The 22,582-nt window shown below is 33.9% G+C and overlaps 1 protein-coding gene across 2 annotated transcripts in view; it reads left to right on the forward strand.

Annotated features, from left to right (window-relative positions):
- Positions 1–22,582, forward strand: part of LOC145297637 (WD repeat-containing protein 97-like) — a 105,284-nt gene that overhangs the window by 49,771 nt on the left and 32,931 nt on the right. For both annotated transcript variants that reach the window (XM_080143741.1, XM_080143742.1), the window contains exons 10-17: positions 1,583–1,687; positions 5,011–5,225; positions 7,411–7,483; positions 11,281–11,463; positions 12,475–12,613; positions 13,099–13,205; positions 16,746–16,881; positions 17,992–18,067. In XM_080143741.1, coding sequence (XP_079999867.1) covers positions 1,583–1,687; positions 5,011–5,225; positions 7,411–7,483; positions 11,281–11,463; positions 12,475–12,613; positions 13,099–13,205; positions 16,746–16,881; positions 17,992–18,067 — 1,034 coding nt within the window. The remainder of the gene's footprint in view (positions 1–1,582; positions 1,688–5,010; positions 5,226–7,410; positions 7,484–11,280; positions 11,464–12,474; positions 12,614–13,098; positions 13,206–16,745; positions 16,882–17,991; positions 18,068–22,582) is intronic.

Raw genomic sequence — 22,582 nt, forward strand, 5'->3', positions numbered from 1 at the left:
ACCAATGGTGGCATTCATTTTGTGTTTGAACGTGTAACAACCGTATCTTGTGGGGTTTGTATTTGCACTGGTCATAAATAAATAGCAAAAATTACCTTTTATTTTATTTTATTTATAACAAAACCTTGTAACTAAATCTGTATATATATATATAAAACTCACTATGTCTATGTGCCTGTCTGGCTCCATTTTTTCAAACTGCATTTCCTTCGAGACACAACGTCGGTCACAGAGCAACGCAAGGTGGGTGAAATGATCACATTCGTTTGTCGGCCATTGTTTTATAAATATGTAAGACGGTAAAAATAGTTTGTAAGAAGTCAAAATTGAAAATAATTTGAACTTGGCAAGAGTAAGTAAACTTAAAGTGCTCTTGTACGCATGTGCCAATATATATTTACATGTTAAAGTCTGTTCATTTTTAACTATTTCTTATCTGTCTGATGATAGCTCAAATGGTAATGACTAAGGCTGGAATGCTAAATGTTTTGGCTTCGATTCTAGCTGAAAGCACCTAATATTTTTTTTATTTTTACTTTTGAAATTGTCTACAATATAACAATGAATAGAGAATTAGCTCTATAAAAAATAAATACGAAATCTGCATTAATTAAAGTATCATATTTGAACATATTTTATGGCCGGGCAACGTCGGCCAGATTGCTAGTAAAACGTAATTTTTGGATAAGATAATACAAATAATCCAATAATAGTTATTATTATTTAATCTCAGTGATGGATTTTTGAAATTTTCTGATCAAATCTACTATAAAAATATTTGAATGTTGGATTATTAAGAACTAGCAAAGCTACCCACGCTTTTATGCATACGTGGGCATTCTTGCAGTTAGTGAATATTTTAAGAACTGAACCAAATATGACCTTTGACCTTGTTTTTGAAAAATAGTGTGCACCATCCCTAGGTTGGAGACCATCATCATGTCGGGTTTGGTCATGATCGGTCCAGTAGGGTTGGCTGTAAGAGAGTATATATGCATAGGCTATGACCTTGCTATTTGACCTTAACCTTGAAAAATGGTGTGCACCATCTCTAGGTGGGGGACCATCATCATGCCAGGTTTGGTCATGATTAGTCCAGTGGTTTGAGCCGTAGGAGAGTTGTACACACACACACACACACACACACACCCACACCCCCCCCCCCACACACAAACGCTACAACTTTATATATATAGATAATAGAATCAAACATATTTTAAGCATTTGTATCTTCTATCTACTTAAAATAATAAATTTATATACTAAATTTTGCTTTTGTTTTCTTATATCTAAAGACCACTGCCGTAGCTGGAAGTAACAGATGCCTTCTCTGATATCTTATATATTGAATATATAATGTTATCTTGTGAGATTAAAATGACATTAAACTGACATATCAATGTTTGATTCTGGATGACCAATATTCATTTGTTATTGTTGTACCATGTTATAACAGATTACATGTTAAAATACCCTGCTCATCCCCCTTTCACATACAAAGCATACAGTGTGATTATTTTTCAACCCGATTTTTGAGAACGGGATGCATTATTGTTTTCAAAACACTTTCTTTTTTTTTCAGATGTTCTTTTTGTGTCTCTAAGCAATGCCACAATTATAAAAGCTTCAACGAAAAGTCATCCTTGCAATGTGATTGACACATGGAAATTCCAAAACGAAAAACTTAGTAAGTTGTTTCCTTGTGATTTTCTATAGCGACAAATCCGAGCAATTTTAATGGATTGATTTCAAATCAACTTGATTTTAAAGATTCTGAAAAAAAATCAGAGTCAACAGTATCTAATTTACCTCTCAACAATGCGACATAAACTTGTTATATGATGCATGGTTTATGAAATTCATGGAATCATCATCATCATCATCATCATCATCATCATCATCATCATCATCATCACTCTCTATGTTCTTTGTCGACTGTGTTTTGGGACAACACAACCTTTTACCATAGCCTTACTTAATAACTGATTTTCATGCCATCATCATTATCATCATCATCAGCAGCAGCAAAACCATCATCATCATCATTATCATCATCATCATTGTCAGCACAATCACCATCATCATCACTATTATCATACCATAATCATCACCACCACCATCATCATCATCATCACCACCACCACCACCACCACCACCACCACCACCACCACCACATCCACCACCATCATCATCATCACCACCACCACCACCATCATCATCATCATCCTCATTACCACTACCACGACCATCATTATTATCCTCATTCACCACCATCATCATCATCATCATCATCATCATCATCATCATCATTACCACCACCACCATCACATCCACCACCATCATCATCATCATCCTCATTACCACTACCACCACCATCATTATTATCCTCATTCACCATCATCATCATCATCATCACCACCACCACCACCATCACATCCACCACCATCATCATCATCATCCTCATTACCACTACCACCACCATCATTATTATCCTCATTCACCACCATCATCATCATCAGCATCATCACCACCACTACCACCATCATGATCATCGTTGTCATCATGGGTTTTATGTCTGGTTTTCACACTGACATGTGTTAGCATCTGCTCCCCCCAGTTACCCAACTATGAGTTGGATGGTAGGGTTAACTTTTGTTATGTTGGAGCAACTTGTCTCGGATAAAGAAGACTCAGTAATAATTATGTGGCACAATGAGTAATTAAGTCAAAATAAATTACAAGAATAATTGAATTATCCCCCAAATAGTGTCTCCAAACTAAGTTACGCTAAGTAGAGATGCCAGTCAAAGAGAAGCTTCAGCCCTGTTTTAAAATAACCCGCATACAGCAGGTTGAACCACCTGTAGTTGATACATTGGCAGTTTCTCCAATGAATCAGGTGTGCTATGCAAACTTTTGAAAGCTTCAAATATCTGGTATGTGTGAGTTGTGAGGTAGTTGATTAAGTGGGGGAGGGAGGGCAATTTTTTCTCTTTGTATGGAGAAATCAGTTTGTTTCCTGACAGTTGACAAGGATGAACATATGCATAGAACTATGTGCTTTATAAAAGAAAAATATAAAGGAGTCCTAAGTTAGTTGAAATAATAAAAATAAATTGTGTCTTTTCTGAGACAAAAATGTATTGTCCGTTCTGCATTCAATCATTTTCTTTTAACTAACATACTCATCCCTTTTTGCTTGAACCCAAGACAACATTTTCTCTGACAAAGGCTAAGACGAAACACTGGTAAGACGTTTATCAAAAAGTTCCAGACCAGCGGGGTCAATACTGCAGTTCTGAAAAATCTTTAAATTCATAACATGAGCACAAAAAAGCACCTTATAAGAACTCATGTTATACTCATGATTCCCGAGATCAAAACCGGACTATGTTAAGTGCTGAGTCACACAGAATACAACACAGAGTGACTCCTTGATCCACAGTAATATCACAACATTTCTACTTATTTTGGTATTATTTTTAATCATCTTGAACTTGCTACTCGATTTTAGCAGTATCAACTCAGGAGAATGTGTGGTTAGAATTGTGCAACAGTTGCTTCTCTATAAACTCCTCATTGCACAAACAACAAACAACCTTTAGGGAGTCCATTGTCTCCTAGGAATTTTTTTCATAATTGAATAAATCATTTCGTGCCTATTTGATCTGTGGATTATTGTTAAGTCAGGCTGTAAATACATTTTTTTTTTTCCAAAAGTCTTGCCCTTTACTTTTTAATTTGTTTCTCAAGTTTTAAGCAAATTTAAATCAGGGTTTTACTTATTATCTATGATAAATTAAGGCACGACAAATGTACAACAATAACTGCTCTTGCTGAGTCTCTATTTGTGTGATATTTAGACATGTCATTCAAACAACCTGGGATTATTATTGCGAGAACAAGAAGCAACTTATTTTAATGTAGATGTATTTATATGCTGTTTCTGCTAAAAATCTTTGGAAAAAATAAACATTTTTTTTTTTTTTTCAGATTGAAGGGATGAGATTTGGAGGAATTAAATAATTTGTTGATATATTTACTTTTTATCGTCATTTTTTAGTAAACGTTTACTATTAAAATAATAAACGACCACTAACAATAAAAAAAACAAAAAATTTACAATTTTAAAAAAGTAAACAGATAATTTTTTTCTTTTAGTTTAACATTTGTACTTTTTATTTTTTGACTTTTATTTTTTTTAAATATCACCTCTATGTCTGAAAAAAATTGTTAAGATTCTACAAAGATATTTTCAAAACAACAACAAAAACAGCAAATGACATCTGTCTTGCCTTAATTTGTTGCGCCTTCATTTTTCGTGCCTTAATTTGTCATGACCTTAATTTATTGTCTTAATTTGTTGTGCCTTAATTTTTTGTGCCTTAATTTGTTGTGCCTTAATTTTTTGTGCCATAATTTGTTGTGCCTTAATTTGTTGTGCCTTAATTTGTTGGGCCTTGGTTTTTCGTGCCTTAATTTTTTGTGACATAATTTGTCGCTTTTTTAATATTGCTTTCTCCGATTATTTTATGTATATATTTATAGTTATCTTCAAGTTTCGTCATCTGACATTAACAAATTTTTTTTTCGAATTTTTCCTTTTTTTAATTCATATTCTTTAAGTTTCATCACCTGACATTTACAATCTAAGGCAATGAATGTGTTTTAAAAAGTTGATTTTTATGGGTATTCGGGTCTGTAGTTCATATTGTTTTCACTGGTCGCCTTGTTTATTTTCTGCGTGCGTGCATACAATTTTATCGTATACGTGTCATGCCTTAATTTGCCGTACATAAATAGTAAAACCGCTTAAAACAGCATTTTTTAATAATTGTAAACATTCGCATGAAATATTCATATCACAAATGAATTACAATCTTTTTTAAACAATGTGAATGGAAAACAAAATTGTTAAGAGAAATAAATGATGTAATTTGGTTCACTTTTAGTCTCTTCATTAAACCAATAATTGTTTTACGGACATCTGTATTTTTATTTATATATTAGGCTTTAAATGTCTTATCTTATACGAACATGTGGCCAGTACCATAAGGCATGACGAAATGACCAGCCTGATGAAAAACTTAACAACCCAGACGGTCAAGAGTGGAATGTTAGCCACGCCAAAGAACACAAACCGAACGATACTAATCGGTGGAACATCTGATGGACACATATGCGTTCTTGACTGGCAAACAGGACGACCAAATGTCTGCATACAGGTAATATATCTTTTATGATATAAAAGGCAAAATGTGTATGTGTGTTTGTATATTTTGCAAAAACGTTTGACAGAAGTGACGGATACTCACGAGACTGGTACTATTTTCAAGCTAGGCCCTTCGGACGACAAATATAAAAAAAAAACATTAATTCCTTCATCCTAAACTCGGCCGTTTTTATAAGGAGGTGTCGATTTTTGCGTCGCCATTTTAGCAAGTTATTGTCTTCTTTTCGATTGACTACTGTTAATTTTAATGTTCTTCACTTCCGGTTGGGCCATGGAGACATTAGCTAAGACGTCACGTTTTTTTTTTTACCTTTTATTTTCTCCTTCGTGTTACAGGTTCGAGCCTGCCTGCCTACTACCCTTTTTTTTTTTTGACACTTCTGCCTACTGTTATTTTGATTCTCCCCCCCCCCCCCCGCTACTACCACTTTTTTAGTTTCTGGGGTTCCTTACTACACAACCTACACACAGCTGGGCACCTCTGCTACTGTCGTTTTGACAACCCCCCTCGGGGATCCTTACTACAACACCTAAATACACAGGCAACACCTGGCACCCCCACACACAGGCAACGCCTGGCACCCCTGTTAGTCTAATATATAAAAGACAAAATGTGTCAGTTTGTATGTGCGTGTGTCTGTGTGTGTTTGTATGTTTGCCAAAAATATTTGACAGATGCATCAGACCGTGACAAAATTGATATCATTAGAAAGATCAATGTCTCAGATAAAAATTATCTATAAATTGGTCAAAAAGATTAATTCTGTGCTAGTCAACTGGGCCGTTTTTGGCAAGGAGGGGTCACTTTTTGCGTCGACATTTTTGCAAGCCATACACCTAGCAATCGGAATGTACGTTTAAAAAACGTTATTTCGATGGCTCATGACGACATAAGTCATTGTGGCCGTGATAGCTTAGCATGTTAGCTTTTTTTTTCACTCCCTTTTCATCTTCCTCATTATAGGATCGAGCCTGCCAACTGTAGAGGATTTTTTTTTTTTTTTTTTTTTGCGATCGCATGGGCACTCACTGCTATTTTGATTGAAAGAAAAGTTGTTTGGATTCATTTATTTATTTTTTTTTTAGGGGGCTGCTGAGATTTTAAAATATAAAATGACGAATATATTTAATCTAAACGTTGCTTATTTTAATTGAAAGAAAAAATAAATTATATAAAACTGTTTTTGTTAGAGTGGTCAAGTATTGTACTGCAACACTTCTTGTAGTGATAGTTTCATAATTTTGAAAATGGCGGTTATAACGTTTTGCATTGGAACTCTTCATATATAAATATAATTATACAAAGATAAATATTACCTTTATATTAAAACCTGTCGTAATAATACAAAGCTCAATATAGTATATAGAGCAATTAAAAATAATAAGATTGATAATGAAGATTGAATAAATTATAATAATTATTAATCCATCAAAAATTCAAACAAAACAAGGAATTAAAATAAAGAAATTTTTTTTTCATACCTAATGTAGTAAATGAGGAATTCGGTAGGTTGGAAAAAATTGGCATGATTTTAAAGTCGATTACTCATATTGGGTGTCTCCAACTATCTAGTATATAAATCTTACTTGTCTGTTTAAATGTACGTATGTACATGTGTATGTATGTATGTATGTACGTGTGTATGTTTGCCTAATCTTTCGACAGAGGCGATGGATTTTCACGAGATCAGCATTGTTTTGAAGCACGGTACTTCGGACAACAAATATCGAAAAATTAGCTAAACACATTAATTTCTTCACCATCAACTGGGCACTTTTCTACAAGGAGAGATCGCCGATATTTTCGATTGTACTAGCCTTAATTTAAACCTTTGCCACTTCCGGTTTTTCGATGGATGCAACGGCAAAGACGTCAGGTTTTTTTTTTTTTTCACATTCTTTTCCTCGTTCATGTGACGGGTTTGATCCTGCCTGCCTAATACCACTCCTTTTTTTTTTTTTTTTTTTTGCTCAACACACACCTCCAAACACCCGGGCAACACCAGGCAACTAGGCTAGTAATAAATAAAAGAGGAAACTTACTGTAAATAAAGTTATGATAATATGAGTGATACATTGTATGAAGTCTGCGATTGTATTCAATTTGTTGTGAAATTGAGAATGAGCTTTGATGTCTGTCCGGTGAAAATCACTAAAAGATGAAAATTATTTTTCAGGCTCACAATCATTCAGAGGTTCTTTCAATGGTGGCCAATGTTCGTTTTGATCAAGTGATTTCAAGTGGCAGAGGTAAACATTTTATTGTTTATAAAAACGCAAGATGCAAAACAAGTGAAGTATGCATGGTCCCCCGTGAGTGCACAATGAACGAGGCATAAAAAATGATTAAGTTCAGCATTTGCCTCCCCCCCCCATTTAGCCCCCAAAGTCTGGTGAAAATGAACAAACAGTGCAGTTTTAGGGCTTAACATATGTAAATTTGAGTTCTGCACCATGCAAAAAAAGAAATGACTAAGTACATCATTCCCACCCCCCATTTAGCCCTAAAAATCCCCAAAGCCTTAAAATATTTAAATTTAAGTTCAGCACCATACAAAACTGCTAAATAGACATACACAGAATTTTTTGGACAAATATTGCAAAATAGTCCCAAAAATGGAGTGTCTTTATTAGCCCTGAAAGAGCCCCTGGGGCACACCCAAGAGTTATCGTGAAGTATAGACCAACAAAATTATATAGAAATCAGTTAGTTACAACTTTTTAGAAAGTTTAAGAAAAATCCAAGGCATCAATTTTTTTTTAATAAGCACAAAAGTTAATTTTAGCCATTTTAACCTGAAAAGCACTCCCAGAGGGAGGGGGGGGGGCAACCAGAGTTTTCCCGGAAAATCCGTTCTGTTACTTTTTTACTCATATCATGTTTAATGTTTGTACAAATTTTTTTAAAATTCCAAGTTCTTGAGAAAAGTTCGGACAGACGAACGGACGAACGGACAAGGGTGAATTTACAGGTCCACCCTCCTTTTGTCCCGTTGATACAAAACAAATTTGCAGTATTTTTTCAATGAAAATCCATGCAATAAAACATGATACATGCATGAATATAAAAGAGGAAGTTACCAATGAATAGTCTCTTCACCTTTCTTTTCTTACATCATATCGCAGGATCCAAAGATGTTACCTTGTTTCTTCATTTCCTTCAGTTGTGTGCTTGATTGGCACATAAGTAATTTTCAAGATTGTTGAGCCATCCTTTCGGGCACCGACGCCCAACTGTCAGCTTGTACACCACTTTGGCAAGGATGTTATTAGCTCATAAGTCAAGGCCTTAACATATATAAATTTGAGTTCAGCACCATTCAAAACTGCCATATACCATCCCAGTCAAGACTCATGGAACGATAAAAATTAAAAAGATAAATTTAAAATTTAAATTACTGACATAACAAGTATGGAATGAAGATTAATGTTAACTTATAATTTTTTTAATTAACCTCTAATTACAATTCCTTTTTATGAAATAAAATAATTAGGTAAAATCAATTACGAGATCGTAAACCTAAACAAATGATACGAAACTTTTGTAGATTGGACAGAATACAATTGTGATGTATAAATTTAAACTAAAATTTGAGGACATATATCAGGATTTAGAAAATAAATCAATTAAATAAATAATTTAGAGAAGAAAAATAATTACTTCAATTAAAAAGCACACGGAGGATTAATGTAACGTTATGATAGATAATTGGTTGAAATATAATTTAAAAAGTAGAAGTACAAAAATAGGGCGATTTATAAATTACATTGCAAACAGAAAATAATTAAACAAAAAAACTTGGAAGAAAGGGGTGAAGGTAGGTTCAATTGCTTGATCCCTTTAATAGGGATTTGAAATGTATTCATATATATATATATATATATATATATATATATATATATATATATATATATATATATATATATATATATATTAAATAGTGTATTTCACTGTGTGAAGAGAGGTTGCTTTGGAATATTTTCGAATGACATAATGTTTAAAATTGTCCGAATGATCACGAAACAATAGTATGAAAAAACACAACATGATACCTCACTTTGATTTTTATTGTGAATATATTACCTGAATGTTCGATCATAAAAACTGATATACTTGATTGAGTCTATTTATTTTGATTTAAATTTTATTGATACATGAACAATTACCGAATTTTGATATATTTTAACATATTAAAATATTTGGTAAAAAATATTAATAAGGCATATATATATATATATATATATATATATATATATATATAAGTTAAAAACATTTGTTGCAAGGCATAAAAATCGAATGATTCCCGAAAGGATGAAACACTAGTGTCTGTAGTTATTTAAAAATTATTATAGTAATAATTATGTCGACCCCTTAAAGGACTCGGTTCTTATTGTTGAGCATTTTACAGTCGAAATGAAAGTTGGTCACTTGAGCTCGCATGCAAAGATCATGATATCATAATCATTAGATCACTATGGACAGATGGCTCAACATTTAAAAATAAATGTTTAAATGTCAATGATATTTCTCATCTTTAAAATTGCCCACGTGGGTTTTTCCCCTTATTGATTGAGTCAGAGATGGCTTCGTGGCCGGGTTCAAATCTCCTAACCAGTGGTAACCGTGACACTCTGCACTGATATTTTCCGAAAGAATGAAACACTATCGTCCATATATATATATATATATATATATATATATATATATATATATATATATATATATAGCACCTTTTTTGGCAATTTTATATGTTTCAAATCTCAGCGACTATTGATCAGAATTTAATAAATGAAGGCTCGTTGGAAAGGTAATGACCTGAATTATGTAGTGGGCTATGTGACATTTGTCCTTAGGGTCGGACATTAAGGGGATCACCCATCATCCAAAGCCTGTTTTTGGCACTTTTTTACAGCCATAAAATGTTTCAATCATTATCATTTGTTTTCCTAGTTTTGCATATAAATTACAAAATATCTAATATTTCCCCAACCCTCTGGTTTTGATGGAGGTGGAGACTAAAACTTGATCCTATGGTTTCAAATGATCTGAAATAACAGCATGGGGAGATTTGATTCCACATATTTCTCATATGTTATATCTCCCCTCATTGGTTTTCATGCATAAAGTAAATTTCACAGTGTATAAGGATTATTTGATACTGCAAATATTCATAATCGTACTCTATTTCCAAAAGAGTGATATATAACATATGAGAAATATTTGGAATCAAGTCTCCACTGCTGTTATTTCAGATCATTTGAAACCATGATAGCCAGTTTTAGTCTCCCCTACATCAAGGCCAGAGGTTTTCAATATATATATATATATATATATATATATATATATATATATATATATATACCGGTAGCCAAATTGAATATTGAAATGCTCATATATTTGGTTTTATGGGACAAAACTACATGAAAATTGGCAGGTTTTTTAAAGATTCTGATACTATTTTATGGTTAAAATTTTATGACAATTAGTAAAAAAGAACCTATATTTTCAAACCAATAAAATATGGCCAAATTTGCTTACATCGGTATATATAGTGCGCTGCAGGCCAGCTTCAGTTTTGTTGCTTCTGTTGTCTTCCCTGTGGCATTCCGGCCACTAATATACATCCATTCATAGATATACTACCTTTCTGGCCAATTTTATAAGTTCCAAATCTCAACGACTGTTGGTCAGAATTTAACAAATGAAGGCTGGTTGGAAAGGTACTGACCTTAATTGTGTAGTGCGCTATGTGACCTTTGCCTTTAAGGTCACACATTAAGTGGATCGTCCATCATCCAGAGCCTATTTTTGACACTTTTCTAACCTTTTAAAAATAAACCAATCATTATATTTTTACAAAACTAGGGTGTTTTGAACAGCCTTTAGCTTAATTTATGTAATAGTAAGTGTAAACTTTGCCCTTTATGTCGCATATTAATTATGTTGAAAATCGATCTCGATACTTACTCATAAATGAGGACTTGAGTATTTTGGATTATTTTAGAGGAGGGCATCAGAGATCTTTCATTTTATTTTCCATTTGCAGATCATGTGATCAAAACATGGCGTTTCTATCCGTTTGCGGCTGAATGCCTCGTTCCACTGATGTCGTTCTACTGTTCGTATGTACCAACACAGCTGACCGTTATGAAGAATTTGCTTTGCATAGCATTTCAGGATGGTAATAGTCTCAACTACAGCACTTTGGCTTATGACTTGACTAATTCAGGTAAGCCAATTCGAATCTGTTATGTTTTGATCATCGGACGTTTTAGCCTGCTATATTTTGGAGGTAGATTTGTTGGCCACTACATGAAAATGAGTACATATAAACATCACATTAAAAATAGGAGATGACGCGTATCCTGGAAGCTTTATTATTCCTGATATTCATAAATGACCTCCCTGATAAAATTGCTTCTGAGATGGGTATATTTGCTGATGACATCACTCTCTTTAACAGGCACGAGGGGAAAACAAATGAGCAGATATCGAAGGAAATGGCAGAAACACTAGATGAAGACCTCCAATCTGTAGTGGAATAGGGACAAAAATGGATGGTCACATTCAATGCTGCCAAGACTAAGCTTGTTTTCTTCAATAATTACAAGAAACCTTCTCTACCACCAATAGCAATGGTCAAAGATTCATTATCTGAAAGTACTTTCTTCAAACTCCTCGGCCTAACATTCACAGGGAACATGAACTAAAATAGATATATAGAGAGCATTGCCAAGGCTGCTGCTACCATGCTAGAAAGCTATTCACACCTGAAAGTATCCTGTACCTTTATAAGACCACCATTCGCCCATATATGGAGTACTGTTGTCACATTTGGGTTGGTGTATCTGCTCTGCTTTCCCAACGGTACTGACATGCAGAAGTTCAAGTGTAATGTGAACAGATATCTTGCTACTCATCTTCCTTCATAATATCCCTGCAACTTATGTCCCCGATAGTAGCCCCCTACTTCAAAGTGGCATTGTGCCTTGTTTGGGGTGAAAATTGGATAAAAAAAAAAAACAACTCTAAAATTGTTTATTTTAACTTATTATTAAGCATGATAACTTAAACTGTGAAGCAGATTCTTAAAAAGAAAAACAACAACCAACTCATTGGTTCCTTTCTGTAGCTTCTCATATGTGGTATTGTTTCAGCATAGCTGAAGTCTATGTAGCTGTACGACGTTTTTTATATGTTTGTTGAAAATTTCTTCTTGATTTGTTTTCCCTTTTACTAGAACGTTTCAACCATTCTGCCGAGGATGATCACTTAGATAATGTTGTCACCCTGGCTGCTTGCCCCAAGATGAATATATTTGCTTCTGCCAGTCAAGACGGCTCACTTAAGATTTGGAATGAAACAAATAATCTGATCAAGTAAGGAAATGATGCAAATATTTCTTCTTTTTTTCTTCATGATCATGGTGATAATCATATTTCTTCTTTTTTTTCCATGATCATGGTGATGACCATATTTCTTCTTTTTTCTTCATGATCATGGTGATGATCATATTTCTTCTTTTTTCTTCATGATCATGGTGATGACCATATTTCTTCTTTTTTCTTCATGATCATGGTGATGATCATATTTCTTCTTTTTTTTCTTCATGATCATGGTGATGACCATATTTCTTCTTTTTTTCTTCATGATCATGGTGATGATCATATTTCTTCTTTTTTTCTTCATGATCATGGTGATGATCATATTTCTTCTTTTTTTCTTCATGATCATGGCGATGATCATATTTCTTCTTTTTTTTCTTCATGATCATGGTGATGATCATATTTCTTCTTTTTTTTCTTCATGATCATGGTGATGATCATCAGCCATATTGAAACAATGATGTATTTTTTTCTTTCAGAACACTTAATCTTGCAGCATGTCCTACCAGTCTATGTTTCTATGGTAACAAGGGAGACTTACTGATTGGAATCGGCTTCCACCTTTACAAGATTCCCTACACATGCTGTGAGTTATCTAAATTTGAAGACGTTTTTTTTCTTTCAATTGCAAAGAATATCTTTGAAATTTTAAAATTATTTTTGATATAAAGAACCAACTCTAATCCTCTTCTTTAATGCTCCCTGCATGATCCTATATATAGATATATATATATATATAATATAAAGCTGTGTGTGTGTGTGTGTGTGTGTGTGTGTGTGTGTGTGTGTGTGTGTGTGTGTGTCTGGTCATGAATAGACTCCTATATGGTTGACTATTTAAAAAAAATGATTACATATAATGATAGAAGATGTATCGAGACACAGGAATGGGTATGTTTTATCTGGCAGAACGGCGGTTCATTAAAATTGTGGGGTCTGCGTTCGTGCCTGGTCCACAAAGTATGGAAATAAAGAATTTAAAAATTAAAAAAAAAACGTTCACAAGTGTTTTTGATATAGATGTACATAAAAATACTTTGATAAGTATGTTTTAACTTAAATAGGGATGATATAATAAAATTGTGGGGTCTGCGTTCGTGCCTGGCCTCCATAGAATGGAAATACACACAAACTTTAATAAAGAGTTTTCATATCTATCTGCATAAGTATACTTTGATAATTATGTTTCAGTTTGAAGAAATATGGTATAATAAAATTATAGGGTGTTCGTTCACACCTGACCTCCATAGAATGGAAATATGTCACAAAGTTTAACAAGGTTTTTTTATATAGATCCACAGAATATTGTGATAAGTGTTTCAGTGTGAACAGGTATGGTATAATAAATTATGGGGTTTATCTATTTTATTTTTACTTTCATCATATTTTGCTTTGGTTTTGATACCTCCAAATTCGAAGCTATCTCTTTACAACCCTTCCTTTTCATAACCTATCATACTTTCATAAATCAGAGTCCATTTTCTGTAGGCTGTTTTTGAACCCAGTCAACGACGGATACTTTTACTAGTATATATATATATATATATATATATATATATATATATCATTCAAACACTACCGTGTTTGAATATATGGTTAAGTGGCGGTTTTAGTCATTCAGAACTGCTTTAAAGCTTCACTTTTTGACCAAATTTTAAACAATTATTACAGTTTATAGATCACCTTCTCGGCTATATTAAAAAGAAAAATTTCAATTTTCGTTCAGTAAAACAAGAGTCATGATAAATTTAGTGATGTTCAAAATCGTAAAAAAAATATAAGGAGGTGAGCGAAGTTTTTATGACTGGTTTCTATGGCATATACTGTTACTACTAATTCACTAATGAAAACATGAAAGGGAGATAATTGGGGGATTTTATTGAAAGCAGACGAGTGCCGTACATTGTTATTACATATGTGTTTATGGGGGCAAAGTAATAAGACTGAAATTAAACAAAGAACAAGTGAATTTATTGGAAGCCTGGAAAAATTATGGATTGCAATAGAAAAATGCGAACATGAAAAGTTATATGGTTAAGCTTAAACATGGAAAGGTAAAGGACTAGTTGTTAAAACTGGAAAAGAAAAGGGATAAGATATTCTAGTAAAAAATATTTAAAAAATTATTACTTAAAATATTGCAGCATTAAGAACTTTTTTTTAAAATTCAATTTATAACATTATATAATCAATTCTTACAATCAATTATTGAGACTAAAAATACCCGTATAATTCTGTTGACACTTCCTCATGAACTAGAGTAATTCAGGCAACAGGCAATAAAACCCAATCTCCTTCAAAAGATGGAGATAATGCCTGGGAGATAGAACAGATATTACACTTTGATATTAGTTCGCTCGTTCCATACTTTTTCTCATTCATCATTCCGTTTAGTCTTGAGAGATAATGATAACTTCCTACAAGGAAGTTTGCACATGTAAGTGTGAGGCAAGGGTTGTACAATCTAACCACAACTTTCCTAAGTTGGCATTGTTTGATTTCAGTGACAAGGAAGAATCCAGGAAGACTGGAAACAAGGCTAAAATGGTCACCCATTTTAGTAGTGAACAGGCTCAACATAGCTTAACTTCGGTGATCTAATGGTGTTTCAACGTGATCGTGTCGTATTTTTGTCATTGAACCATTACAATATATTCACTTTTAAATTTTATTTCTCATTGAAAAGGGAGGTAACTGTTGTAAATTCATGTGTGTATCTATATATGGTTCGCAACGAACAACGCCAAGTCACACGAAAAGCCGGAAATAAGAGTTTTGGGGCTGTTTCGTGCATTTGTACAAAAAAGTTACCTGCCCATGTCAACGGAATTTAGCACTGTCTGTATACAGTCGCGATAACATTTTTCGGCATACAGACAGGACTTGTGGTGCAATGGATAACACTTATGACTATAGATCAGAAGATTCCAGGTTCGAATTCTGGCAAGTTCCTAATAACTTTAACCATCATTTTATCAAATGTTTACTAATTATCCTTACCCTTAGTTATGGTATTTTTGTTTTTTCAGTGATTTTGTTTTGTGCATATGGGAATTTTCCATACTTCGAGTTTACAGGGTAAGCGTTGATTGCAAGACGACGTTAAGTGTACTTGATATTGAGTGTGCTTGATGTTGAGTGTGCTTGATGTTGAGTGTACTTGATGTTGAGTGTGCTTGACGTTGAGTGTACTTGATGTTGAGTGTGCTTGATGTTGAGTGTGCTTGATGTTGAGTGTGCTTGATGTTGAGTGTACTTGATGTTGAGTGTGCTTGATGTTGAGTGTGCTTGACATTGAGTGTGCTTGACATTGAGTGTGCTTGATGTTGAGTGTGCTTGATGTTGAGTGTGCTTGATGCTGAGTGTACTTGATGTTGAGTGTGCTTGATGTTGAGTGTGCTTGATGTTGAGTGTGCTTGATGTTGAGTGTACTTGATGTTGAGTGTGCTTGATGTTCAGTGTACTTGATGTTCAGTGTGCTTGATGTTGAGTGTACTTGATGTTGAGTGTGCTTGATGTTGAGTGTACTTGATGTTGAGTGTACTTGATGTTGAGTGTACTCGATTTTGTGTTTGACTCAGCATTGTGTGTGCCAACGTGGTACAGCCGCTAGTTATAAATAAAAATAAAAACATTGTTTGTTGTTTACTTGACAATGTTCATGTTACAAACCCCGCGATATTATTGTAAAAGGAAAATTCCTAATACAAAACAAATGTCTCACTATCATCTGTTGTTTATTGGTTAGTCTATCATATCTTAAATAGCATTTTCATTGGTCTGTCTCATTTAAGTATAAAATAGCTTTGTCACTGGTCTGTTATGCTTAAGTTAAAAATAACATTTTCATTACTCTGTTACACGTAAGTTTAAAACAATATTTTCGCTAGCCTGGCAAACTTAAGCTTAAAATAAAATTTTCATTGGTCTGTTACATTTAAGCATAAAATAGCGTTTTCATTAGTCTGTCAGGCCTATGTTTAAAATAACATTTTCATTGGTTTGTCAGATGTAAGTTTAAAACAGTAGTTTCATTAGTCTGTCAGGCTGAAGTTTAGAATAGCATTTTCATTGGTCTGTCATGTTTAAATTTAAGATGGCATATATTAATCTCTGTTTCTTTCAGATTTACCGAATTCCTACCAAATGAAAACGTCTTTAATGGTTGAAGAACCAATGGTCGATGAACCAATTCCAGAAGATGAAGACAAGGTGAAAGAATTGGAGAAGTTTCAAAAAGTTCCATCTCAGGCCATTAGAAGGTGAGATTTTCATAAGAATATTTCATCTTAAGATCTTTCTTTGAAAACATAAAATTTCCAACTTGAATCTCGAGTGGAAAATGATTTGTTGTCAAAGTGCATTCAAAGCATAAACAAAAAACAAAACAAATTTCAATAAATGTTGATGGTGAAATCCTTTTGTGACAGCTTCATATAATTGAAGATTGGTAACTATGTTCTTATGCACTTATCTTTCCATGGGGACAGGATCGATTTTTAATATGAGGACAACCCTGCATTGGGACAAAAGTAGCAACTGCCTTAGTCTAGAAGGATTTCTCCTTCACTGATAGTTGAAAACAGAAAAAATGAAGTGTAGTATCAGAAAGAGATGTTACATTTTGCACTTAGTCAAAAGGCCACTCAACATATCTTAACTTTGGTGATCTAATGGTGTGTCAACATGATTATGTCATATTTTTCTCATAGAACCATAACAATATATTCACTTTCAATGAGCAATCCTGCTTATTTTTCATGACGTAGTTTTTCAAAGTGGAAGAAAGGAGGTGAGGGTTAGGGTAAGAAAATACCATCATTCGTTTCACAACAACAAATGTACAGAACAATATCTACAAAGCAGATCATCCTGATCCGAAACACTGATTAAACTGTTCTGCTAAATAGTTCCATATTTCCTATGTCATTGATAGGATTGAAATTATGACTTTATTTAAAAGACCAGACAAGTGCAAAATTGATTTCAATAAACATTTCTATTTATTAAAATTAGATTGATTTTTTTTTTTTTCAATTTTCGAATAATAAATTATTCTTCTTCAGGAAATACAGAGATATTTTTTTTTCTTCTTTTTTCGTGTCATGGTGAATGTAAATCCTGGCACGTCCTCAAAAGTTGGATATTTTGAATGATGTTTAAATGGCCGACAAGTGTTTACATTGGTCTAACGCATGGGGCAATAATAGGAAATCTATTGTTTGAAAAGCACTTAATCTTAAATTCTTAATATCGAGTGCTTTTTGAACAGTGGATTTTCTATTATTATGACTGTATTTATTTCTATTGTTTTTTTGTTTTTTTTTTATTCAATAAAATTGAGATTCCAGTGATTTCTAATGTATTCATAGACTTCCTATTTATGAAGACAATCTGACCAAAGAAGAAGCCGAACAACTCATTTTAGAAAAACAGGAAAAGGCACATGTAAGTACATTAAGAGTTTGAATGCAAAATGACAAAAATTGTGAAACCATCGCTCAAAAATTGTTGCATTTCGATACAACATCCCCAAATCATGTTTTACGTAATGTGATATCAACATACTTTCCCTTTTTTTTTTTCAATTAAAATAACATTTTTAGTCTAGAACTAATATGTTCATCATTTTATTGTTTAATTTCTCAGTTTAAAGAAATTGGATTTATCATGTTTTCCAATCAAACTCTTCAAATGTTTTGCTTGGAATGATTAATGAAAGTGCAGTGTTGCATTTTAGTCGATTTGAATAATGGAAAACAAGTTATGTTACTTGCTTCTTTGGTGATTTCTTTACATGAACTGGACAATTTTTTATAACAAGTCATGATTGGTAAGTTGTTAAGATAGGAGTCTTATTCTCAACAGCACACATTACAAAAGCTTTTCATTGTTCTTAATTCCTTTTCAGCATATAATATGTTGAATTACACCACGTGATTACATCTTTAATATATTTATGCTTTTTGGCATTAAGCCGAGCGATTAAAGTGAGAGACTGTAGCAGACGAACTTGCAACAAGCACAGTAGCAGGAGTTAATTCTTGCAGCTTGAGATTTGAAATCCATTTTCTCCTGTGCTTGTCCAATCACAAGTCAGCTCTCAATAACGTGACTGAGTACGTAAAAGGCGAAATCGGTAACTCTTCCTTCTTTTTCTCCCTGGCTTCAACTGGCAGCAGACATTCACCTGGGCCCTTGGCCCCAGGCCTAACGTGATAACAGCAAGCCAACATGACTATCGTCAAAACTTTTTTCCACATACACTTCATACACATACTCTTTCCTACTATGAGACACTAACCCTTTGTCCTGTCTCTACTACCAGATGCACACGCCTACAACATGTAAACACATTGACCACTCTTTTCGCATTCAACAAATCCTTATCATATTAAACCTATCTTTACATACAAGAACATTTCCAGCTACTCCCTGGTACACACTACTAACGAAGATGATAAATAAAGTTTGTTTTTTTTATGTTAAAATGAGACTCCCTTTAATTGTCTTCATATTTAACTAAAAGACTATATTTCTGTGGGATGTAATGATTGTCTTTACAACCTGTTGGGAAAAATAATGAGCTATTTATTGAGAATTGTAATGTATGTATGGAACATGATTATGACTCTAAACAACATATCCTAACACCAGACAGTGCATATACTTCTGGTAAATTTTCACCCGCAAGCAAAAAAGGGAGTTAACTCATCTTCATTTACAACATACTTATATTAGCATTAATACCATTTATACAAACAACATAGCAAAACTATTCCTGTAACAGGACGTTTTTTACTTTACTAAATGAAATTACAATTTTTTTTTTAATCACGTTCATCCCTAACAAAGCATATTGCCACTTGGGCTACTATTTGAGACCATGCCTAGGAAAGATTAAGAAGATGTTGGTTTACATTACATTTAAACTTCTGCATATCAGTACAGTTAGGGGAGCAGGAAGCAGGAAGGGAATTTCAAAGTCTAGCTGTTCGAAGGAAAAACTATTAGAGTAGAAAGTTTTCTCGCATTTAAGGATCGCAATAGTGAAGGGGTGAGATTTTGTTGCTAAGTGGGTTTGTCAGGGATATGTACGTCAAGGGGACACAACTGCAATAAGTTCATCAGAGCACATTCCATTAAAATATTTGTAAAATAGGCACAGATATGCAACATTGCGGTGATGGGACAGGGGTTGAAGTTGGGTTGACAAAGTGAAACCTATTAGATTGAAAACTCTTTTTTGGACCCTATCCAAGAGGGAGAGGCTAGTAATAGTTGCACCAGCCCATATGTGGCAATACTCTATGCATGGCTGAATGGTGGCCTTGTAGGGGTAAAGGATACTCTCAGGTGTGAGTAGCCTTCTAGCTCGATAGAGGGAACCCACTTTCTTTACAGCAGCCTTCGCAATGTCCTCAATATATTTGTTCCAGTTCATATTGCCCGTGACTGTTAAGCCGAGGAGTTTGAAGGAAGAATTCTCAGGTAGGGTGTTATTTATCATAGATATCGGTGGTTGGAGAGGGGTTCTGTTAATTGTTTAAAGAGAACAGCTTAGTCTTACTAGCATTAAATGTTACCATCCATTTACGGCCCCATTCCACTATGGTCTGAATGATTCTGTCATTGTCTTAGATTTATGCTCATCCGTTCTTTCTTTTTTTTTTTACATAAGGAGTCACCACTTCTGAAGGCCGGCAGGCCCCTCGAGGATAAGGTTTAATGAGTGCACAGAAATCAATGGGACAATATCATAGTAATCGTTAGTAGTGGAAATTTGGTAAATTGGATTACTTAAGGGAACGGCTCATCAAAAACTTGTTTACGTTGGACTTGAAGATGACCAAATTGTAGTCAGCTGAAAAGTAGGCAAACGGAAGAGAGTTCCACAGGCGTGCAGTTCTAAGAAAGAAACTTTGTTCATGGAATCTACGTTTAGGTTTAGACACAGATAAAGAGTGGGGGAAATTATTGATAGTAGTTTCAGCTTGTTGAGTGCTTTTTGTGAAAATTTGGAGAAAGGGAACCATAGATTGGAGCTGAGACGAGAACTTGACATGAAAATAATGATAAAGCAGAAACAGACTCACAATGTCTCTTCTGTGAGAAAGAGGTTGCAGGGAAAAGAAAAGGGTATCCCTCACTAGGCTATGAAGTCTATTTTGAACTCTGTCAAAACAGGATAAGGTGCTTCTAGCAGCTCCTGTCAAGATGTGGCAACAGTACTCCATCCTTGGACGTACCTGGTTCTTATATAGATAGAGAATTGCATCAGCAGTGAGATATCTACTGGGGCGGTATGAAGGATCCCAACATTTTTCCAGCGATCTTGGCAATGGATTTGATGTACATGTTCCATTTCAGATCAGGAATAAAGGTTATACTCGGGAGCTTGTCAAAACATGGAGCCAAAACAAAAACCATTCATTTCAATTGATGCCAGACGAGGATCAGAGCGTTTATGATGTAAAGATAGAAGCTTGGTTTTAGATGCATTAAAATCAGCCAGCCATTAACTTCCATCATGCATGTTATAGAGCATTGTATCATCAACAAATATGCACATCTCAGACACTATCTTATCAGGGAGATTGTTTACGAATATCAGGAATAATAGTGGTCCAAAGATCGACTACTGAGGCACTCCAGCATGTTATGCTATTTGGATGTACGTCCATCAATGACAACCTGGATGGTCCTATGGTCTAAGAAGGATCTAATTATACTTAGTATATGTCTAGTTAGACCATATGATTTAATTTTCATTAGCAGCGCTTCATGCCAGACATTGTCAAAGGCCTTGGATATATCAAGAGCAACAGCTCTGGCTTCGCCAGCCTTATCCAATGCATGGTATATACATTCAGAGATGACTGAAAATATCTGCAGGAGAACAACATTGCCTAAATCCATACTGTTTGTCAGAGATTTGCTTTTGTAAGGTGGTGGACTAGTGCTTTATTAATTAAGGTCTCAAAGATTTTAGTGAAGAGGGGGAGGAGACTGATAGGGTGATAATTTAAAGTGTCAGTTATTCAATAAATATAATTCTTTAAATAAATATGATTAAATAACTAAATAAAAAAAAACATTCCAAAGTACAAATTCTAATTCTTAAGTGAATAACTATAAGCTGAGGTTTTGCTTCCACTGAAGCATGCTGCAGTGATTACCTCTGCTCTCACAGTCATTAGTATTCAAAGTTGAATCGTCTTAATTTTTAATGTAGAAAACTGAGAGTTTCTCGATTCTCAAAACAAAACCTGTTCCTCATAGATTCATACACATTACTAGCTGTACTAAAGAGACTTTCGTTCTCCACAGGTGAAGGTGATGTACTTAATTATTTTGAAGTCAGTTTGCTTAACATTAGTAAGGTCTCCTGTATCTTTTTCCACCACTGAAATGGATCATCACTTCTTAGGGAATAGTGATAAAGCTACATAATGCTCAAGTTCTTTTGTGCACATATGAATTAGGGATGTACTCCTTTTGAGTTTAGTTTGTACTCCTTGTATTTCTGTTGAACTTGCAGTTGCAGTCAACAGATTTAACTCAGCCTCTTCCTGCTTTAAGTTTGGATTTGCTATTGTAGGCTTATTTGAGGCAAATTCATCAAACAGGCTTGAAAAAGATACACTTTGATTTTCTTGACTCTCAGCATAGCTTAAAGAAGTGTATTCTGATTCTGCTTCATCATCAACAGTAAAAAGTAGAAAATGTAGAATCCGATCCTTAATGATGTTTTTCATATCGTTTTGTTTGTAATCTGAATCTTGGATCTAAGAAACTAGGCACACACAAGTTTTTAACATTTACATATAATGAAAATTTAATTTCCATTGATTCATTGAATTGTTCAACAGTGATAACGATTCAACTGAAATCAGAAATATCAGAATTAAATTGGACAGCTTTTGACAGAAATAACTTCAGAGCTCAAATTTTAGGTATTAT

This window comes from Euprymna scolopes, chromosome 18 (assembly GCF_053919585.1).
Source record: "Euprymna scolopes isolate OS-2025 chromosome 18, ASM5391958v1, whole genome shotgun sequence".
NCBI lineage: Eukaryota > Metazoa > Mollusca > Cephalopoda > Sepiida > Sepiolidae > Euprymna > Euprymna scolopes.